Raw genomic sequence first — 22,995 nt, forward strand, 5'->3', positions numbered from 1 at the left:
AAATTATTATAGTTTTGAAATTAAGGGGCTTTCAGGCAAATATATGGGAGTAGGAATAAGAGTTCTTTACTAGGAATATTAAGAACACAAATGTAGTAGTACAAAAAAGCAAACAAACAAAAAAGAAAACACTGACAGAGTAAGAATACAACCTGGCACTCTGTTGGTCAGGGTGTTGGTAGTAGTACAATTAAGTCTTCCTGGAGTGACAGATGTGATTCTGTTTAAGCAATTGAAGGGTGTAGTTTTCCTCTGAAGGTCCAGTGGTGGTGAGATGTGTCCAATCTTCCTCTGGGAATCCAGTGGAAACAGGCTGCCTTGATGTTCTGACTCTCAGATTTTATCCAGGTAGGAATGCTTGGCTCCTCCCACTGGGTAGAGCATCTCACAATGTGATGATGTAATTTTATCAGCCATGCAGTGAGCCTTAATGGCCCATTAACAGAAGATATCCCCTGGAGGTAGGATGGGTTGTAGAAAAGATAAAGAACACTGCCCTACCTGGTTTTAACAGGTGGTAATAGAATACATACTTCTAGTCACATCTTGCATTATAATCTAGGACACTGAATCATGACTGAAGAAAAGGAAAACCAGTGTAACCAAAAGGTGGTAAATGTCCATTAAGAATGACAGTTTCTACCCAGTTTGTAGTTAGGCTGTAAAACTCGCTGCCACAGGAAGTGGCACTGTGCAAATAAAGGAAGTAAATTGGGATTTTCCAAGGGATGCCCTATCCCTGGAAGTGAGTTCAAGATTGGTTTGAATGGGGCTTTGGGGAACTGGACTGGTGGAAGGTATTCTTGTCCATGGCAGGGAGGTTGAAAGGTTTTCAATGTTCCTTCCAAACCAAATCATTCATGAGAACTCACATGGAGACACTTCTAAATTTCAAACCTCCTTTGAGATTAGAACTGATCTTTAGCTATCAGTTATCACCAATTGATTGCATTTCTTGCAGATCTCAGCAGGATGTGTTACTGACCATTTCAGGTTTCCTGTCTGAAACAGTCTGGGGTTCTGCCCTGCCTGATCATTCCTCTAGTCTCCTGCCATCTGTGGAGTGTTATAAAGAAAACATGAAGCACCCTAGTCTTGTACTATGTATCACACCTTCATTAACATTCCCTCTTATCTCTTGCATTCCTGACTACAATCCCAGGAACTCTGCCTTTTGGGGTCATGTTTGAAAATGCAGGAAATGAAGAATCAGAGATTTGTCTGGTTTTATTGCCATGTGATTCAATTCCATAGCAATGAGCTGGTGTGACAAGCCCTGCAAGTCACCGAATAAGTGGAAAGAGTAAAAAAATACCCTCCATGTCCCAGTCAGAGGTAGTTGCTTTCTGCTCTGGGGATGTCTGTGTCCCAGTCTTGGGGAGAAGTTCCATATCCATTTGTTGGTATCCTTTTGTAATTGTATGGCAGGCTGCTGGATGAAATATTACTCTTTGTGCTGGGTCTTTTCTTATTGCTTCTTCTCAAGGGCTTTGTGCTGGCTCTTTTTTTTTTGTTGCTTCTTCTCAAGGGAAAGCACAAGGTTTGGGGGAGGAGGCTGGTTTTGTTTTATTTTTGCCTGCTTTTGAGCAGAGATTCTGTGATAATTTCTGATAATTTGAATTTTTGATCTTTTTTATAAGTGTTTTTGACATTGAAGAAGGAAATATTTCTTGATTTTACTCTTTCTTGTTGCATTGGCCTTATGCAAAGAAGAACCCTTGCATTATGTTTGATGTCTTCCGGTTTCCACTTACAATTTACTAGCTGATTCACCATTTGAAAGCAGATTTCTTCAGCTGAGTACACTGTATAGAAGTGAAGGAATCTGTTGCAAAGCAGCTTTACCAAGTAGAAAGTCCTAATACTCTATCTGTAAGTACAGTAATATTTATGTGGAGTTATATGTATTAGAAAAATGACATTATATGCATATTATTTGGTGTGCAGGAAATAAAATTTCAGATTTGTGGGAAGTTCTGCTTTTTCTAAATGTGGGATTTTTTCAGTCAGAACAAAAATAATCTTTTCCCATGCATATTAATACAGCTTTGTACTGCCTAATTTTAGATGGTTTGTTTCATTTAGTTTTTTTCCCATATTGAGTCCTGACAAAAATTCTAAAAATCAGGAATCCTTAATCATGCCATTCTAGTATAAGAATGCTTTCCTCTCTTCTTGTCCTCCTTCTCTTTTTGCTAAATGTTTTAATAACTATTGCATTGTTTTTATTTCAATCAATAGCTTTTTTTTCCCTAGTACAAGTGCTGTGTATAAAAATCTCGGTCTAGTTCCATTTTTCTTAATGATTGTAATTATTGTAGCTTCATGGGTCCAAATAGATTGAAGTTTCCTCCTTTTCTTCTACAGAGCCCAAAGATATAAACCATGGTTTGTTATTTTTAGTCTTTCTTACGCCTCACACCAGGTTAGTGGGACTCAGTGTCACCAGCAGACTTAAGAATACAACGGACATCTCCTAACTCTTAGCTCTGCACTCATCTCACTAGATGAGAGCACTATTATAAAAATAATCTGAACCATCTGAGTGCTGAAATGGGAAAAGCAGATATTTAACCTGTATATGTCTGCTTTAAATCTGTATTCCACACCAAGGTACCTGTGCTTGGCACTGTAACAGTGCCCAAAACAGGGTAAGACATCTACAAACCCCGCACTTGCCATGGGGTAAAAGTGATGACATTTACTTCTCTAAATGTGTTTTTGAAGAACTAATTTCACTGATGAGCATGTGTGAAATGAGCTTCTGACTGAAATATATTAGGCTGTAAAACAGTCTCATTTACAGCTAGATCAGACAAAAACCAAGCACACTTGACAGACACAGTCCTGTCCTAGTAGTTGGAAATGCAAACAGATTATGAAATCCCTCTTCTAAGTGTCCCCCATGGGGTCTTTGCTTCAGATGCTTCAGTGTTTTTGCAAGAGGCATTGCTTCTTCTCTTCCAGCACTGATTTTCTTTCAAAAATGTACTCTTCCAAATTACTCTTTTGGAAGTACGTTTTTCCCCCTCTCAGCTTGATTTGTGAAGCAGTAGGTGAAACTCAGATACTGTTGATTTTTCCAAATATTTAAACTTACCCAACTCACAGTTCTTTGTATGGGGTGCTCTGTCAATATATATCACACTCTCAACCATGTGCAAATGTGTATACACACGGATTTATCCACATACAGCCTGAGCAGGTTAGTAAGGGCGCAGGAGTGATGTTCTCTTGCAGAGCTCATACAAAAAAGTTAAGTGGTCACAAAAGCCCTGTTCATTCCCTGATCAGGCTGTGTGACTGAAATGTATTTAAAGGTGAAGCAGCCAGCTTTCTGTAGGCTCTGTCCCAGACAGGTGGGCAGGGAAAGAATGGAGAAAGGCTGACAGGAAATGGACTTGACCAATTTGGTCAAGTTCAGTCTATGTCCTCCCTTCCCAACCAAATGGAGCAAAGCACTGAATCAAGAAATGTGATTTATGCCTGGAGCATGCCTCTAAAGGATGCTTCTCCTCCAAGACAGGGACACATCAGAGATGGAATTTTACTCAGAGCTGCACTATCCTGTATGTGCAGCTCTTTATCAAGTCAGTCAAGCTCTAAATTAGATGGACATGCTCAGGATAAAGGGAAATCTTTATCCTGAGGTTTAGGTGTGAAGAGGAGTGGAGCAGAATGATGATCAATAGAGATGAGAACAAAGAAGAAGAAGGGGCTGGAGAGAAAAATGCACAGGAGGCAAGTGGTAGGGTTTGCCAGGCACAGCACATGAAGGCCTGGTGCACCTCTGTGTGTAGGATGAGGCAGAGAAGTGGCAGAGAGGAAATCAAAACTGATACAAAGCCAAGGATAGTACAAAGAAGATTTATTGACTCACTAAGATGCTGGATGGGTTTGCAAATCAATGCTTCTCTGAAGCTTTTTAACAAACCGATTGGTCTGTAATCAGACCCACATTTTGCAGTGCTGGAGGAACCCTTCATAGAAGCCTAGAAAGGTTTGGGTTGCAAGGGACCTTAAAGATCATCTCACTCCAAGCCTCCAGCTGTGGGCAGGGACACCTTCCCACTAGAGCAGCCTCCTCAGAGCCCCATTCAGCCTGGCCTTGAACACTTCCAAGGATGAGGCATCCACAGTTTCTATGGGTGTTCCAGTGCCTCACAACTTACAGTAAACATTTTTTTCCTATACTTAATTTAAGTCTTCAGTCACTGAAGACAGGCTCCAATTTTATCTACTTGTTATCTGACCTCAGTGCTGTTTTTCCTGTGTTTTCCAAGTGTGCAGTGTACTGCCAGGAGTTTAACTGGGTAATCAGAATAAATTTTGGAGAAAAACCCCAAAACATAATGAAAATTATATTCCTTTGTTAATGTAGTATCATGGCAAGAGCTGGGAAACACTGAAATGCAGGAAATAGAGACCTTGAAATGCTTTGTTTTGTATGATACATTGCTTAGTTGGTTTGTTTGTTTTTTGTTTTTTGTGTTTTTTTTTTTTTTGTTTTGTTTTTTTGTTTTGTTTTGTTTTGTTTTGTTTTGTTTTGGTTTTTTATTGGTTTTTTTTTTGTTGTTTTTTTTTTTTTTGTGGTCACAGGTCATGGGAGAAAGTAATATTTCCTTCTCTGAACCAGTCCACTTAATTTCACTATTATTAGCAAGTATTCAGAAGTCACAAATTGTGTACTCGTAGGTTTTTCAGATGGCTTTAAAGCCATGAGATTTGAAAAAGAAAAAGGAAAAACAATCACAGATTATATTTATTTATTTTTCCTATGGCTTTCAGACCTTTAGACCTGTGAGTCATATCTCTTTTTTTCCACCCATAGTAGTGGGGAATAAAAACTTCTCTCCTTTTTTGGGGGAGGTGTAATCTATTTTCAAGTCATAGCAAGATTTCACACCTGAAGGTTTCTGCCATGCATCCCAAGACTGATGATAAAAATCACAAGAGTCTGTAACAGCACTTCAGAATTTGTGTTACTGAAAGTAAAACAAGCCTGGAAAAAACCAAAACAAACCAAAACATTACAGAAAACGACCTTTGATGGAATCTTTATTTCTCCCTTCTCCTGTAGGGGAACCTCCTCACAGCTCCCATTTTGACAATTCTGCTGCCTATTAAAACAAGCTCAGCCTCCAGTGTACACAGCACTCACGAAAGCCCAGCCATGCATTTTGCTACCTAAATGAGAGCTGAGCTGTTTTGCAAAGTCTGTCCCATGGGACCTATCAAGCAATGGATACTGTGGAAATGTGAGCAATAATGACAGTGTATTATGGGGTGAATGATACTGTCATATTACACTAATGCAAATTAAACTTTGTGTGTGTGGGCAAGACAATTTACAATCATAACCTAAATTTCTCTATCTTTTTGTATTTTGGGACCAATTCTCCTGTTCACACTCATTTCACGTAATGTCATGTCATTGCCTGCAGTAGAAAGAAACATGATTCATGCTAGTGACAGCAAGAGGAAATTAGCCCTGTTAAATCTTACCCAGAAGTTGCATTAATGCTGTTTTATATAATATTTTGCATTATTCTGTCCCACTTAGTACTAGAGATGTATAAAGAACTTGAAGATATTTATAGAATGGAGGCAAGTGGCTCTCAGCCACAGCACTGGAGTTGACTTTTGTCCCTGGTGTTGGGTGGCTCCTGCAATTCTGAAAGAAAAGCTGGCACTCTCTGTTTTTAATAGACTCTTCACTGAAAGTGAATACAGTCATCACTGCAGTGATAAACGGGGAAAAAATTGAGATGATCAGTGAATGAACTACTGTAGCAGGTGGTAGTAGGTGTTGCTTATTAGATGTTCAGTATTACAAAAAAGTACAGAATGACAGAAATCCCCCAGAGAGACACCTCTCTAAGAAATAATCTGACACCTGTCATCACTCTCCAAGACAAGGTTGCTTCACAGTCCAAAGCTTGCAAGGGGATAATGGCAAGACAATGAAGAAGGGTGCTACTGACTGGGACCTTTGCCTGCATCCATTTCTGCTCATGTCACAGATTATGTGGCTACCAGTCATGCTATTGTGGCATGTACTGAATGTGACTACTTGTGGAGGAGTTTTCTGCTGTTATCTGTGAACCTTAGCAGGGCTTACACCATCCATCATAAGGTGCAGCCTGCTGCAGGGCTTGGGTGTCTCCTTCTTTTTGGATGACAGAAAAGCTTGGACTGTGGCCACTCTCTTTCCAGAAATGTCAGCATTTGGGCATCAAGGTAAATGCACTGAATTTTGCTCTCTTCCTTGAGGCCACTGCAGCCGTGGGGTCAAGTCTGCAATTAGAGACTTCCCTTCTGAGCTTGCTTCTACACATCACCTGGCAGCACCATCTGAGCTCCCTTTCACAGCCTGCTGAACACCGTGGCTCTGCAGTGCCTGTGTGTTTATTTGCTCCTCTTCCTCTCCAAGTAAAACAGCTTATCTCTGGTTTCATTTGCACTCTCCTTTTGGTGGTTGTTTTAGCTGAACATCTGTTGGGAAGTGTTTTAAGTGCTGTATTTTTCCTCCCTTCTTACTTTTCTTTTTCACACTCATGACCTAACCTGGTCCATGTCTTGCTCTCTGACTGAAAAGAGGTGAGGTCTGTGTTAATCCCCGGATCCCAAAGGAATTGTTTCTAGACCCTTGGAGCAAGCTTAAAGAGAGTAATTTTTTTCTTATATGAGTGTACTCTAAACCTGTTCTGGAAAGCTCTATTGTTCCAGCAGGATGAAGCTCTGGCCAACAAGTTTTTTCCTTGAGTTTTAGTCTCTCTTTTGGCTACCTCAAGCTTTAGCTGAGAAGTACCTTGAAGGTAAGGACTAGGGGCACTTAAATTTGTTTAAATTTGTTTATTTAAAAATGTTTAAATTTGACTATTCTAAGGGAAATCATTGTATGAAGATGAGGCTTGGTATGCCCATGCTACTGAGAAAATGAACAACAGCTCTCTCTCAGCTGAAGCTTTATAAGTGCGAGAAATGTCATGTTTTGATATCTTCTGTGGTTACACTGGGGAGTGACAAAATAATTTGAGGTTATATCATCAACAGGCTGTGTAGGATGAGGTGTTTGAGCCAGTCAGGGATGCTAAAAGGCTTTGCTTGTCAGTAAGGCAAGAGTGGGGATTTAGGGAGGAACTGACCAGTGCTCCTGAGCTATGGATCATGCTGACCATCTGCAAGTGCTAAACCCCCAGCTCTAAATGTATCCTGCAAATGCACCCAGAACCTGACAAAGAGATTGATGGGAAGACTTTACTTTTCTCTGAATGAGGCCAGTATGTCTGGGGCAATTTTCCCTTAGCAGCAGAACTGGCTTAATGTCTCTCAGTACCTCATACTGTCAACTGGACCTGTCTTTCCACAGAGTTAATTTAATCTGGGTCTGGCCATCCATCCGGACATGCTTTATTTCTTGCCTTGGTGCAAAGTAGGTGGTGATGGTTTGGAATGCAAGTGAGGCTGGCTTTGCAGCTTGAGGACCAAGCCTGGAGCTGCACATTGGCTCTTCCACCTGAACTCCTTTTGCTTGCACATGTTTGTAGAAGAGGACTAATTGTAGTTAGGACGAATTCGTCAAAGAGAAACGATCTGCATGGTGAAGGAAGCTGTGGATTATAGTATTGGTCAGTTTGGCAGTGTGTCTGCTGTTGGACCCACAGCTGATTGGTATCTCTAGGTAGTAGTTTGGCCTAAGTTGGAGCTCATGTTTATGAATGCAATGTGTGAAATAACAGCTAAGCCTCGGGTCAGCAGGAGATCAGCGAGGGCAGCCACAAGTTGGAGTACCAGCTTGCACTGTGCATACAAACTGAGCTTATTTTAACTACAGGGGTTGGCTGAAAAATAATAATTTAAAAAAGGGGCATGCCATGTGTACTTTCTGCACAATCTATCTGCTGGAATGGTTCCTTGGTTCTGAAAATTTCCATAAAGGAGCGTGCACAGAAAAATCCTGCCAACCACATGCTAGCTGGATGGACTGCCATGTGTCCTGGGGCAGGGGAGGAAGGAAAGAAGGCACGCTTGGACAAGCAGCCTGGCTGAGGGACATAATGACACTTCATTTTCTGCATTCTGCAAAATGTCCTGCCAGCTAGTCACAAGTGCGGATGGGAGGGAGATTTGTTTTTGTTCCAGTTAAAATGATAATTGGTAGCTTGGTCTGCAATGCAGGTGAGATAGGTGCTGAGAATTATATTCTCCTCCATCTGCTTTACCCCAAGCGAGGGAATGATTGCCTCAAACTGCTATCTCCTTTTGACTTGATATGCATTGGCTTTGTCCCTCATGCTATAGCTGGGGCGGACTGAAAGCCTCAGAGGTGAGTGAGATACAAGAAACAAGAAAAAACACAGTTTCTCACACCCTCCTAAGCTTGTCCCCCTTTGTATCACAGGGTGATTAGCACCAGGGACTGAATCAGCTCAGCTGTCCTGGCGCATGGGAGGAGGGAGGCGGAGAGAGGGCCAAGGGACAGCGTTGCTGAGCAGGGGCGGCAGTGGCGGTCCTGGGCACACCTGCCCCGCACAGCGGGCTCGGTGCCTGGGGCTCGCCTCCTGCCCAGCCCTGCCCCGCCGCACGCGCTCTCCTCGGGCCAGGCACGGCAGACGAGTCCGCTTAGCTGCCATTGCCAGGCTAATCAGGGTTGATGGCGAGTGTCTGGAGGGAGCTAGGGTCATTGTAGTGTCCGCTGAATTTGTCAGGAAGGGCCTCTGGGTGCCACCACGGTGAGACATACTATTTATTTCTTCCGAAGCACGGAGGGAGCTCAGAGATTGCTCATCCCTGTACTTCCTTCTGATGGTCAGTTGCGCGCACTTCTCCCACCTTCCCATTTCTCATCCCTGTGACATACTTTCCCCCTGTCTCCTGCTGTGTTTGAATGGTGAATGCACCTGTGGCTTTGCTCCTGCGGGATATCTTATCAGAAGCAGCCCGGCCTTCGAGGTACCGTCGAGGACCCTTCTCTACCCCTTACTCAAGGGCATGAGTGAGCAGCAGGGAACCATTATGTGAGCATTGTTTCCTTCCTTGGATGCCCACAGACAAGGCCATTTCATTTCCTCCATTCTCCTGGTCAGAGTGAGTGGAGAAAGACTTTTCTGAGCCTACACCTGACACTCATGAATATTTAACGTTTATAGCTTTTATTTCCCTTGAAGAGCAAAACCTTTTCATATTTGATGTCCTGGAAGGCTGTTTGGTTGCTGAATGTTGTTTCATCAATGCTCTCCCTCCTTGCTTTCCCTCCAGACAGCCTAGCCTCTCTTCCTTTCTCTTCTTGAGCAGCATTTCCTTTTTTACAAAGGATGCTTCAGAAAAGGTCACTGTCCCTTTCATATCCTCTCCTTACTGTGAGCCAGCATGGCTTCTGCTCTGCCAATGGTAAAGGACAAATGGGGATGTGGGGAAAGGCAGCAGTGGGGAGGGAGACCAGAAAAAGTGTGCACGTAAGCTGAGGAGTAGCAGAGAGGCAGAGAGGAGTTGTAGGCAGAGCAAGAGAAAAGTGGCTGAGCAGCAGGTAGAGGCAGAAGTTGAGAAGGAGGCAACAGCAGGATTTTGATTAAGAACTTGCTTTTGAGCACCTTTCAGAATTTGTCATTCAAGATGCACAGGCATTGCTGTGGATGGCAGCTTGTCCAGCAAGGGCCCTTTGGAAAACGGAGGCATCCCAGTTCCCCAAAACCAGAATACTCCCAAAACTGCACTTCCCATGTCCACTGTTGAGAAGTTGCTTTAGAGATCTCATTGTTTTGGCCACCAGCTTCTAAAGTAAATCATCACCTGTTGGCCTTAGGCTGTTCAGCCTTTCTCTTTCTCCTACAATTGCAACTGATGTTTGAACATTTGGATGGGTGTAGATTCAGCATTGCTGCTTTTGAAGAGCCAGTCTCATTTCTACAGTCAACATCAATGGGAAGAGAAAGATGAATCCAGATGAATCTGTCTAACTGTGAAATTAAAAAAAAAAAAAGGATTTAATTTGGCCTTAGAACCTGTTAATGCTGAAATTCTTCGTTATGTGGAAAAGATGCCAGGTGGTGGAGCCACCTGGCAGTTCTTGGGTCATGGCCCCATGTACCCCTAAGAGTCTGACATGAGGGCAATAGCTATGATCTTGGTGCTGTGGAGGTAATCATGTACCATCAGTAATCCCTCTGAGAGTCAGAATGGAGAATGTATAGGCAGGCAGGATGTTTCCAAGAAAAAAGCAGATGAGTTCTGCGTACTTGCTTTCTCTTGGAACATAGACAAATCAATTTTTGCAAATTCTGACCCAACAAGCATACTGTCTGTAAAATTCTAGTGGGAATATCTGTTTTGTCTGTTCTGCATTTCAGCATAAGGGCAGCCTCATCTCTCCCATTACCCAGCTCTGAAATGGAGCTAGCATCAATTGATCTCAGAAACATCACCCCCTCTTGCAGCATTAGTGGCACAACTTCCCATCTCACTTGGCTCTCCCTAATGTACTAACCAGGAGAGTTTATGGCATGAACTACTGAGCTCATTCTGTGACACAATATTAATGCTGGGAACACACAGTGCTACAGTGAGGGTGCATGGTCTTGAAGACTCAGTGCTGTCCACATTTTTTCCCCAGGGTCCTGCAGGTCATAGTGGCTGTGCTGTTGGACATGGTGTGCTGGGAGGTCAGAGAGGTGTCAGTGACTCAGGGCACGGCTGCGGTCCCCAGCGAGTGGCTGAAGCTGTGTTCCTGCACTGCCGAGTTACTGATGTACTCATCTAGAAACTGCCTTACGTGGTAATTGGTGGCAAAGCTGGACAGTCAGGCAGCAGGGCTTAACTACTGCTCCACAGCCTGGTCTTAGAGCTAGTGCCATGATTCCTTATCCTTCATGATCCTATGTAGGCATCAATAAGCATTTTCTCCTTCCTACACATCACGTACGTGTAAATACCACTTCTGTCTCTTCCACCCTGCTCTGTCTCCAAAGCTTTCTCTACTAATCTAAACCAGTCTGCTGTTCCACAGCAGGTACACTTCTCCCTCTTCCTTCAGTGTCTGAATTACATGGCTGCCTGCCTCTCCACAGGTGCCACTTCCCCCCACCCCGTGGGGCAAATAGTCTGGGGAATAGACATGGAGCATAATGTAGAGTATCATGTGGTAATTACTTGGTGCCGGGTACACAAGGGGGATTATCTTGTGCCTCAAAGGGCTGACAGAGAATCCTAATCTTATCTTCCCCTCTTTTTCCTCTTCCACTGCCAGCTGAAGTAATGAATTTGTTATAAATACCTAATTAGCTAATTATTTGCTGCCCTACATGGAACATCTTCAGTGAAGGAACACTCTGGGTACCTGGGGGTGGGACCTCCATGCAGACAACGAGAGACAACTTCATGAGATGTGCACAGGGATAAAGGCAGTACTGTGATGCTCAGAAGAATTTCTAGACTTTCACTATCTCTGGAGAGCAGACAAAAAGCCATTAGCTCCACGGAGAAACAAGACTATGTTTACCCTCACTTGTGGCTGTGAGCTAAAGAGTCAAGGGGAAAATAAAACCACAGGAATGATTTATCAGGTAATTAGAGAGTTTAAAAAAATTTTTTTTTGAAACCTTTGCACTGGGCAGAGATTCTGTGCTGGAAGCATTTTGGGCTATGCCTGCTCCTTGTGTGCTCCAGCCACACTGGGGCATGAATAATAGCCAGGGGAGGAAATTGTGGTTTTCATTAGTGTCTCTTGATCTTACTGTTACTGAAGAAAATCCAATTATCTATGTCAGTTTATATGTTTTGTAAAGGTTCACTCCACTGGCAGGCTGGCCTTGGTCTGTCCATGCAGGTCTCACAGGCTGCAGCATGCAGTTGCTGTACTGGGATGACTTTCAGTCTGAGCCATTTGATAATGGGGCTGTGGAGCTGACATGCCACTTTGGGACACTTGTCACTGTTGTCTTTCTGCAGGGAAAGGGGAGGGAGGGAAGTCAGTCAGATACCTGATGGCACCAAAAGTTTCGTTCTCTTTTCTTCTCTGCTTCAGATGGAGGCCTAAGGTTAAGAGATCACAGCAGCTCTGCTGGCTGCCTGTTAGTAGAGGTTAGGACAAGAAAGGGCAATAACCGTAAGTCTGGCCTGGTTTGCACAGTAGTTAGTTTCTGACGTGCTGCTTTTATTTTCATGGGGCTTTTTTCTTGCTTATCTTGTAAACTTCTTTCCTTTTCTTCTCCTTCCCTTCCTCTCTCCCTTTGTCTATCACTGTGTCCCACACTTGCTCCTTCTGGTTCTCTTCTCCTGCAGGCATGCGCATCCTTGTGAACCTGCTCCTGGACACCTTGCCTATGCTGGGGAACGTCCTTCTTCTCTGCTTCTTTGTCTTCTTCATCTTTGGCATCATTGGGGTGCAGCTGTGGGCTGGGCTGCTCCGCAACCGCTGCTTCATGGAGGAGAACTTCACAGTGTGAGTGACTGGGAGTCAACATCTCCTTCCCTTCTTTAGTGGATGTTTCTCTTTCCCTCTGCCTGCTCATGTCTTCTGCCAGGCTCTCTGTGTATCACTTACTCCAAGCGTGGAGTGCTAGTGTGTGAGTGTTGGTCACATCTTGCAGTGGAAAGGAAGGGTGGGCAAAGACAGCTGTTTTTTTCTGTCTTCACAGCAGATGTCTGGGCTAATTTGGATTTGATCGAGGCACAGATTAGCATGGCTGCCCCCTCCAGCCATGCCCAGTAATACAAGATGGTGTTCCTACACCCAGAAAGAACTGAAACTCTGAAACATGCTGTCTTTCTCCTGAACCTGCTCCCTCTTCAGAAAACAATGCTCACTGGCGTCTTACAGAAAGCCTTAGTGCTGCCTAATGCATCCAGGAATATCTTTGGCACCTCCAAAATGGAGCTGGGGTCACTGTTTTGACAATAGTGCATTACCTTTGGAGGGACACTGAAAAATTACTAAAAGACTTCAGGAGTAGAATTGCATATGGCCAGTGCCATGAGAGAGGAACAGAGGGCTAGTGAGAAAGGTGTCCCACAGCTGGTTAGTAGAAGCAAGAGCATCTGAAAGCAAAGAATGAATGAATGGGACAAAACACTCATGGGGAAACATGGGAACAGTTCTGGCAAAGAGAGCCTGAAGCCACACAGGGCTCAACTACAGATATCTGAGGTTAATTTGGGGGTTTGGGGGCGAGTCTGCTGAGCACAGCTTTACTCTTCCCACAGAGAGTGGGGTGCAAAAGCTCCTGCCTGCCATGAATTCTCCGATTACCCAGTTTCAGGGCACAGCTCCTCCTGTTGACTTTCTGGCTTTAGTAGATCTCAGGCTTTAAAATGTTTTCTTAAAATTGTATGCTAATCCCAGGTGTGCTATCAGTGTAGACTGCTTAAAGAAAACCTAAAACTGTAGATCGGTTTAAACTGATTAAACAGTTCTGAAGCTTTAGAGCATCTCAAATTGGAAAAAAAAAAAGGTAAAAATGCAATGTGTAGAACAGTAGTGGAGTTGCAAAGTGGGAGCTGCTTAAAGCAGACATTTCCTGTGTTTATTTATTCCTTGGGGAAAAACTAATGTTTAGGATGATTATCCTTTAGGTGAATCAGCACTAGCACTTCTTGAATGAGTGTAATTACATCCATGCAGCATTGATGTAACTGGGAAGTGAATTGGGCCCACAGCCTTCACAATGACAGATATCAGAAAATATTTGGCTGACTGTTACTGGGGAAATCAGTTTGGAAGGTACCCATGCACCAATGATGAGGAACAACATACTTTTGTAGTTTAGTCCTGCTTACTTAACAATCAGAGACTGTATTTTTCTTTTTCATCAACACCTGTCCTCTTCCAGTGACACTTAGCGAAAAAGTCTGGATTTCACAACATGGATGTTGTGCATTGTAGCACTTTAAGGAATACACCAGATAAAGTTTAATCCTTCTTTTTTTTATCTCCACCTTTCACTTTTCTGATATTAGCTCATCTTCAGCTAAGCAAGCATAGATGATTTTAATTATTCATGTATTTGGAAGGTGCTCGCATTATTTGTAAAAAAAGACATGAACTTGTCATAAAACATTGCACCCCTAATGCCAGCTGTCAAGGAGGAGTCAAAGTTAAGGTTAAGTCAATTTTAGCTTTCCATTTCCGAATTTTAAGGCTTATCTGTGCAATGTTAATTATGCATGAACTGGTTTTTTTTAGAAGTACAGAAGGTTCACTGCCAAATATTATAAAACATGTCCATCAGCAGTTACATATATGAACATATTACAGTAAAGCCTGATGAACATCCTCAGTGTCATTGTATCTGATTTAGCTTTGATGTTAATGGGGAGAGTGATCAGACTTCAAATCTCTGCAATCCAGCTTTTTTTCATCTCCATGTAAGCAGATTGTGTAATTTGACTTGAGGTGATGTGATGGCAGAAAAAGCTCTGAAAACTGGGGGCTCACCCTAGAAATTTGCTTGTTTTCAGGAGCCCTATCATTCTTCCCCTTCTCCTGAAGCAACAAACCTGGAAATCTTCTACCCAATGCAGGCCCTATGTCAGAATGGGGGCTCCCAGCTCCTAGATAGGAAACTCTTTGCCACAGGAAATTTGACTGTGGGTTCTTTTGCAGACAAGGTGACATTATCCTGCCCCCTTATTATCAACCAGAGGAAGATGATGAGATGCCCTTTATCTGCTCGCTGTCAGGAGACAATGGAATTATGGGCTGTCATGAAATACCCCCACTGAAGGAGCGAGGCCATGAGTGTTGTTTGGACAAGGATGATTATTATTACAATTCAGTCCGGCAAGAGTTCAATATCAGTGGCATGTGTGTGAACTGGAACCAGTACTACAATGTGTGCCGCACTGGTAATGCCAACCCACACAAGGGTGCTATCAACTTTGACAACATTGGGTATGCCTGGATTGTGATATTTCAGGTAAGTCTGAGTTAGCCTCCTTACAAGGCTCAAGCTTATTTTTCTGTTTTTCAAACTCAGTCCTTCTGGGCTCCAGTGGTAGTTTCTGCAGGATGTGACAGAGACAAAAAATAAAGGATCTGGTAACTCCCCTGGTAAGCAAAACAGCACACACACAAATGCACTTGCTGAAATAAGCTCCACTCTTCAGGCTGACTTGTACCAGTTTCCCCTCCAGTCCAGACAACTATAGTAAGAGAATCCTTTTTTTTTAAATTCCCAGCACATGTTGCAGATAGGAGTTAAAATCCATGCCTTTTTTCTTTTCCTCCGGCTGTACGTGGTGTCCAGTCCAAGGGGCACAGCAACCTGCTGTGGGTTTTCCCCCGCTGCGATCCAGGGAAATGAACTATTTTAATGAAATATTCCTGCTGTGGACTAGAATGATCTCACAGGCTTTGACAGTATGCCAGTGTCACCAAGCAATACCATGCTGATTTCCCAAAATGGAAATTTGTCTTCGTTGAAATGAATTATTGTTTCTCACCTTTCTTGGGTTGCAACCATTCTGCCAGCATCTGCTTGTTATACACTGAGGAGTGAACTCTGGAATACCCCTCCTGTTTCTCTTGTTTGTCTTTGCAGGTGATCACACTGGAAGGGTGGGTGGAGATCATGTATTATGTGATGGATGCCCATTCCTTCTACAATTTTATCTACTTTATCTTGTTGATAATTGTAAGTATAAGGTTTGATGAATATCAGCAATGCAAGCTGACAAAAAACAAGTCTTAGATCAACATAAATACTGGGGAAGCAAACTTCCAGGAATCTCAGAAATCCAGCTAGTTGGTTTTCACCAAGAGTCCGAGGCAGGATTACATCTGTAATTGTCAGCCAAGTTATTAGCTTTCACCCAAAAATATACTTAAGATTGATTTTTAAAGTTATATGTGGCCAGTGTAGAATAATATTCTCACTGGCAGATCTTCTTGCAAAGTAAATTTCCCAAACCAGCTGGCTTAAAAGCCAATTCCTTCTCTGCCCTTTTACTTGGTCTCTCTCCATTTTAAGTTCTTGAGTAATTTGTGAGCCATGTTGAATGGGGAGTTTTTGGCAGCACCTGGATTCATCAGGTTCAGAGTCTCAGATTCACATTTTGTTAGATTCAGTGTCTGTCATGCTGAATTACTTCCTCACCATTAATAAAAAGGAGCTACTGCTCCAAAAGTGTCAGGAGTCCAAAATAAACAGGCTGTGTGAGATCCCTTGTGGATGGTAGGATGGGAAGAGAGAACTGTGTCAGCAATGAGAACTTAATAAGCAGTTTATAAGCCCTGTGGATTTATACAAATGAAGTTTGAAGGTTGGTTTTCTGCAAGGATATTCATTATCAGCACCTGGGATGAAAGCTGAGAAACATGGTGCCATTGCCTTCCCATTCCTCAGGCTTCCCTTCCATAAGTGCATATTCTTGGAGGGAATATCCTGTTTCTAACCAGGAAGGATTTTGTTTTTATGAAGGCTCTTGCACATTGCTTACCTGGGGGACCAAAGTCAAGACTGAAATAGAAAGATACAGGATGAATGATGGGAAGTATAAAATCTGCATGTGGTAGATGCAATTTAGTTTCAGGTCAATGAGGAAGGATCTCAAGTGTGTATTTCCAAGACCTACATTGCATTTTGATAGGCTGATGAATGGGCCTGGCCAGGACTCTGATTTTCATTCAACACTAATCCTATGGGGCTACACCCTTCAAGAAATAGGACCTCTAGAAGCAGTCTAGTAACACTAGTTAACTCAGTAACACTAACAGGCTGACCTAGTACAGGATCTAGTTTAAATTCAAGTTGGCATGCAATGACTTGAGATAAAGCAGACTGTAACCCATTTCTCTGAGAAATTCTGCTGCCTGTACATACAGAGGGTGGCCCAAAAAAACCCCAAACCTATTGGCCCGTTCAGATCAGACAACTTACAAAAATCTTACTATATCCTTGATTTCACCCTGTCTTATGGTCTTCTATTCCCACAAGAGAAAGACAAGAAGAGAAAAACAGAAATATGACCTACTCCCTGTACTCATGCTGAAGCATGAACCTGGACAGCAGAGGTGGAATATACCTTAAGGAATGTTGCTTTTACTTTGATGCTGGAGAGTCCCAGAGAGACAGTGCAGAGATGTGATTGAACAGGATGGGGTGACGGGGGGAAGTTTCCACACCCTCTTTCTCAAGGGTGAACTGAACATCCACTGCTTTTCGTGAGTTTGGAAAAATAATAATTTCTCATGACTTTCGTTCATATACCCCACAATGCAATAGATATTTAGTACCTGCCTGCATTTTGACTTTGGGCAGCATGGTCAGGATACCCCAATTTGTAGAATATGCAGTTAGACACGGACTTTACTTCTTGTCTCACAGCCGCAGTCTCTCCCAGAGCCAGGAAGGACTGTGTGCATGTTCAGTGTTTAACCACTGAGGCACACATACCCGGTCTTTTGTAGGCCAGTTCCAGAAACTGCCCTTCCCCCCCACCCCGTTTTCAAACTACATAAATTCTGTCATCATATTTTTTGTTCCTAAGTATCCTTCTAGTGTTGGTTCATGTCATGTGGATTCACAGTGATTCAAACTTTGTCTCTGAATTTGCAGGCACCGAAACCCCTCAATTAAACACTCTACTTAAGACATTACTGCAGAGTGTCATTGACATTCCTGGACACTCCCTCCTAATTTGCAGAAGCTATATAGGTTTATTTCTGTCAAACACAGGAGAGCATGAATCTCAGGTTACTTTGGGGACTGCTGAAAACAAAGAGGTTATATGCTAGCTGGAATGTTTTCTTTACCTTTGGTAGAGTTGGGCCAAGGAATTATTTAGCCTTCCTGCTACCTTCTTGGCATATGATGCATCTTTTGCAGCACATAGCAACGCCACAGTGCAAACTTGCTATAATTTGGCTGCATTTTCTGTCTGAATCTTTGTATAGAAATGATGATCCCTCTTTAAGTCTAATGAAGTATGGTCCTTCCAGCCTTTATCCTTCCCTCCTTCTCCATGGTTCAAAGGCCTGGCTTTCTAAACAGGATTGTTCTGACAGTTGCATTTTAAGCTATGACTCTTTGCTTTTCAACACACATTCGTATGGCTCATACTTACTCTTCTGGGGCTGGATCGCTGCAGCTTCTCTCTAGAGCTGTACTTTCATCCATGACTTCTTTCCTACAATGGTGTCTGCAAACACCTACATAAGGGCATTATCTGCTACTGCTCATACAGCAAGAAGAAGGCTCCACCACCTGGATATACTCCCAGCACAATTAGAAATCCTGCATAGATGTGCTTCTCTGAGGGGAAGGGTGCTGACTCACCATGGCACTCTGAGTGGCCTTGTAGAACAACTTGGGAAAAGCATTTTATGTTCAACAGATTTTAAAATGCTTTCCCCTTGACCGGAGATCATGGATATGATATGAAGGAAGGACTGCTTCCTGTTCTTAGGTCAGTGTTTCACTTGGGTTTTCCTGCTTGAGCTCCAGCTGTCTCTTTGACACCTCTCCAGCTACTCGGCCACCGCTATAGCTCCTGGACTAGAGCAAGCTCTTCTGAACTCTGAGACTGGCATCTGCATTGCAGCACTCACAGGCTCCTTTAAGTGCTCTGTGCTTACACTTGTGGATAAGCTGGATATCCAGGCATAAGCAGTAAAAGTAATTGACAAATCAGGATCTGCAACACTAGTCAGATTTTGTTAGATATTGCAGAGATAGGGCTTGAACCTTGGGCTGAATGAAACCAGGATCTGCTTTATCAAAGCACAGCTCAGTCTCAAGGCTGAATGGGACCCTGTGTTGGGACTCAGAATCAAGGGTGTCCGTCTGCTTCTCTCAAATGCTTTGACTCCATGTCTGACACTTTCCGTCTCTCTGCTCAGCCAGCCAACATGAATCATTCTAATTAGGAGCCTTCTGGGACCCTTCCTGTCCTTCTCCTAGCTGGGAGGCAGTGGCAAGCTCAGCAGAGCCTGAGAGTTTATGGACTTGCCTGTGGTTTTAAGGATTAACCAAGTTAATTTGCTTTGTGTTTGATATTCCTAGCTAAAAGGATAAGAACTGGGGAGTAGTTGCCATATCCAGTCCTCTCACTCCTCCCCTTTTTCATCTGGTGGGAGATGGCAGCAAATGGTGCTTGTGAGGACAGGGCTTAGCGATGTGAACCTGAACCCTGCTCCAGATTGAACCCAGGCCGATAGTGTGGTCCTGGTGAGGGCATCTCAGCCCTCAGCTCTTCCTCTTGTGGCCTAGAGAGAAGAAGTTGCAAGCCCTCATTGCTTGTTTTTTGAGACTTGAGGGAAGTTGCAAAGTACAGGCCGGTGTGTCAAAAGTAGTGCTCCAGAAATGCTCGTGCAGCTGCTGTCCATTTCCCTGCCTTGCCTCACTTAGTCCAGCTGAGGGACATAACCAAAAGGGAAAGCCCAGGTGAGTATCATGCTGCTGAGAAGAGTGGATCAGAGAAGAATTTGGATTCCCAGTAATATGCTCATCAGTTAAAATAAAACATGCAAGACATCACAGACTAGGGAAAATGTGGGGTAAAGGCAAAGGAATCTGAATGAGGCGTTCTTTTAATTTTCAAGTCTGCATGCAGAAGCTGAAGGGAAAATAGGCTGAAATATGGGGGAAGGAGAGAAAAGGGTTCCATGATGAGGGGAAACAGAATTAGAACAGCTTTGAAGGGTGCTGAGAGGAGGATGGGGGGCGGGGGGGGAAAGCTCTTTATTTTGAGATACTTTATTGTCCTTATGTTGAATCTGGTTGGAAAGAACTCAAAGGGTTTTTGAGATGCTAGCAGGGACACCTCCCCTTTGGACAAAGGGCACCTGTGTCCATGAGAAAGGGTCACCCAGAAGGGCAAGCTGGCCAGGGGGGCAGTAAGGGCTATGAACTGAGGGAAAGGCTGCTTGGATAGATAAAACAAGCTCTGAGGTACTTGCTGAAATAAACCCTTTTTCCATTCATAAGCACTGGGGTCAGGTTCTCACCACCTTTGCCTGCTTAGTCCTCTTTGCTGGAAAGGCTTTACAGGAGAGGAGACATGGGAAAACAAGGGCAGGACTGAATCCTGCTGTCTGTCAGAGCTGTTCGCTTGCAAAGGAGAGACAGTGAGGTGAGACTGGGTCCTGCATGGGTTCATGTGTGAGAAACTGGTCCCAGGATGCCCCTTAGCAGGGATATTCCCAGGTCCAGGGGAAGCAGAAATCTTGATCTGGTGCTTCATCTCCTCCTAGGGGCTGCCCCACAGAGTCTGTTTCAGAGCACTGCAGAGGCATAGTCCTTGTTCAGAGTTTAGGCTCTGCATTTTATCAATGCCCTGTTGACATAGCTCTGCAGGGAGCAGGCACCAATCAAGGTGACATAGCTTAAAAAAAAAAATTTAAATTTAGTTACCAGGGCTTTTATGTATGAAATTCTCAACATTTTGAAGCCCAGGATTTATCCTCTATCTATCTATGAACAAATCTCCTAGTGGAAATTAATCTTTAATTTCATCATATGTAACACAGAGTGAGTTTATTTTGCCTCCAGAGCTCTCAGCACAAAGAAATCCTTGCTCCATTTTATAAATAGGAAAACTGAGGTTTAAAAGGAACATGCAAGTTATAAATTAAGCCTGGTAGATATTTCAGCTTCTGTATGGAGAAGAGGGAGAACTTATGCATTTTGTTTGCTCTTTCTAAGAAATTGGGAGTGTGTTTTTTACAGTTTTTGTGCTTGAAATGAGAAGCCTATGTAGGCCAGAAGACAAGTTAAAGAAGAGCTAATATGATATGTCTTGAATCAGAAGAATAGAAAATAAGCAAGGAAGCATCGCTTTACCAGATGACTATGTGTCCTTCTAAAAGTTATTTGACTTTGTAAAATCCTTTTTGATTTCAAAAGCTCACTCATTTCAGGAAAGTCCCATCTCCCTATATGGAGAATTAAGGTGCAAATTATAGAAATCAATAATATGCCCCAAGTATACTGGTATGTCATTAAAATGATCTGAAAATACTGACATTTCTTCCAAGAGGTGAAGACTATAAATGGCAGTGCATGATTTTTCCAGTGGTAAATTAATAAGCAGGGGAGAAATCAACCTGGTTCCCTGTCTCCTACCTTCTATTTAACACAAAGAGCAGGGAAAAAAAGTCCAGTTTTCATCAAATGCTTTGTATGTAACTATGTAAACCCTTTGAGCTAAGCGTCCTCAAACCTGCCCAAAGTTGGATCTATTTCCTGAATTTCAATGCATAGCTTTAAATTCTGCATGGAAATTATGTTGAGCGAGCTCTCAAAAACAATCTCATGCCTTCCTGGCTTTCTCTGAAACCTCTTCTCCTTATGCAGACTGATTCCCACTCCTCTGTCTGCCTTCAGTCACTTTCCCCTCCTCTCTCTTCTTACATTCCTGCTCCCACATGTTCTTTTTCATGTTGACCTTGGTCCTTCTTCTCCTTTGCTGCTAGGTGGGCTCCTTCTTCATGATCAACCTGTGCCTGGTGGTCATCGCCACGCAGTTCTCAGAGACTAAGCAGCGTGAGCACCAGCTGATGCAGGAGCAAAGGGCCCGGTACCTCTCCTCCAGCACCGTCGCCAGCTACATGGAGCCAGGAGACTGCTACGAGGAGATCTTCCAGTACATCTGCCACATCCTGCGCAAGGCCAAGCGCCGCACCCTTGGGCTGTACAACAGTGTGCAGAGCTGGCGCCACGGCCACGTGCAGGAGCCCAGCGATGCCAAACCCAGCGTGAGCAGGAAAAGTCAGAGGCCCTACAGTAAGGATTGCATGGGTAAACCTGGAAACGCCAGTGGTGGAAATGGGAGCATCTCCATCTGCCAGCTTTCCAAAGACCTGTGCTATAAAGCACAGAATTAGAATTAACATTGGCCATTGAGCGTGGCACCATGGCCAGCACACCAGACCAGCAAGGTAGAGGTGACTGGCAAGAATGGGAATGAAACAGGGCTGGCCAGCAGAGAACATGGATAATCCAGAGACCATAAAGAGATAAAGACACTGAGGCTTGCAATGGGCTCCATGTCTGGTATACCCAAGTAGAAGTTTGGGATAGAGAAAAATTAGGGTATATAACAAAGTGGGGCAAAAGATTGGACCTGGTGGCACAGCAGGTCCCCTAAGAGCTCTCCTCCCAAAGCAGTTGCTTCCAGACCTCAAGAGAGAGGCAAAGAGAGTTGAATTGCAGTAAGGTGTCACTTGAACCTAAGGAGTAATGCCGAAGAAGTCTGGTTGGTATGCAAGGACAATGGAGACAATTTCTCTTGATGGCAGCACATGCTGTTGCGTAAAATTGGATGTAAAATATCATTTAAATTGGGTTCCTGACTGGAAAAGTCACTATAAAAATGGTTTTATAGAGTTAGTATTAACTGCCTGCTGATGCCTTTCCCAAGTTATGCTCCATTAACAAGCAAAAAGGCAGATTTTCCTTCAGCGTGTCTTGCATACTCAAACTTTCATTTTCTTTACTTTCTGGGAGAAAAGTTTCTGCAGGCTTCATGTGCTGTATTAATGAAATAATTGCTTCATTTCCCCGAGTGCCCATTTGATCTTCCAGGCCAAAATGGAGGATCAAGGAACACAAATTGAGATTTCTCACCGAAGTCAGGAGATCTGTTCTTATTCATAGTGCACACTGTCAGAAGAAAGTGTTCCTGTGTTACCTCTTCTGGCTTCTTGGATTGCTTTGCTAACGTAGTTTCTCTAATTTAGAGAGATCAGTTCAGTTCAGCTACAGACCCCACCTGTAGCAGTTCAGGCCAAAAGCAGCTCCTGTGACCATTTTTCCCCTCAGGTCCCACTTAATAAAAGTTAGTGAGTCTCAAGCTATGATTTCTGCATGAGACAAAGCAGTTTTATCTCTGATGGATGTGAACCCTGTTCAGCCTAATCACAGACAAACTGAACAGTACTGTGTGTTTTGGAGACGCAGCCTGTCAGCATAGAGCCCCCAATGACAACTTCTATTGCTGCCCTTGAGATGATGTGGCACTGTTTAATCATCCTCACAGCTAAAAAGCCCAGTTACCCTA

The 22,995-nt window shown here is 43.4% G+C and overlaps 1 protein-coding gene across 1 annotated transcript in view; it reads left to right on the plus strand.

Annotated features, from left to right (window-relative positions):
- Positions 1 to 22,995, plus strand: part of CACNA1I (calcium voltage-gated channel subunit alpha1 I) — a gene marked incomplete at both ends in the record, with an annotated part of 160,586 nt that overhangs the window by 97,860 nt on the left and 39,731 nt on the right. The window contains 4 exons of the mRNA XM_083860601.1: positions 12,280 to 12,439; positions 14,600 to 14,912; positions 15,537 to 15,629; positions 21,410 to 21,719. Of these exons, the coding sequence (XP_083716727.1) occupies positions 12,280 to 12,439; positions 14,600 to 14,912; positions 15,537 to 15,629; positions 21,410 to 21,719 (876 nt within the window). The remainder of the gene's footprint in view (positions 1 to 12,279; positions 12,440 to 14,599; positions 14,913 to 15,536; positions 15,630 to 21,409; positions 21,720 to 22,995) is intronic.

Source organism: Zosterops lateralis (genome assembly GCF_965231275.1).
Source record: "Zosterops lateralis genome assembly, chromosome: 4".
In the NCBI taxonomy this organism is placed as follows: domain Eukaryota; kingdom Metazoa; phylum Chordata; class Aves; order Passeriformes; family Zosteropidae; genus Zosterops; species Zosterops lateralis.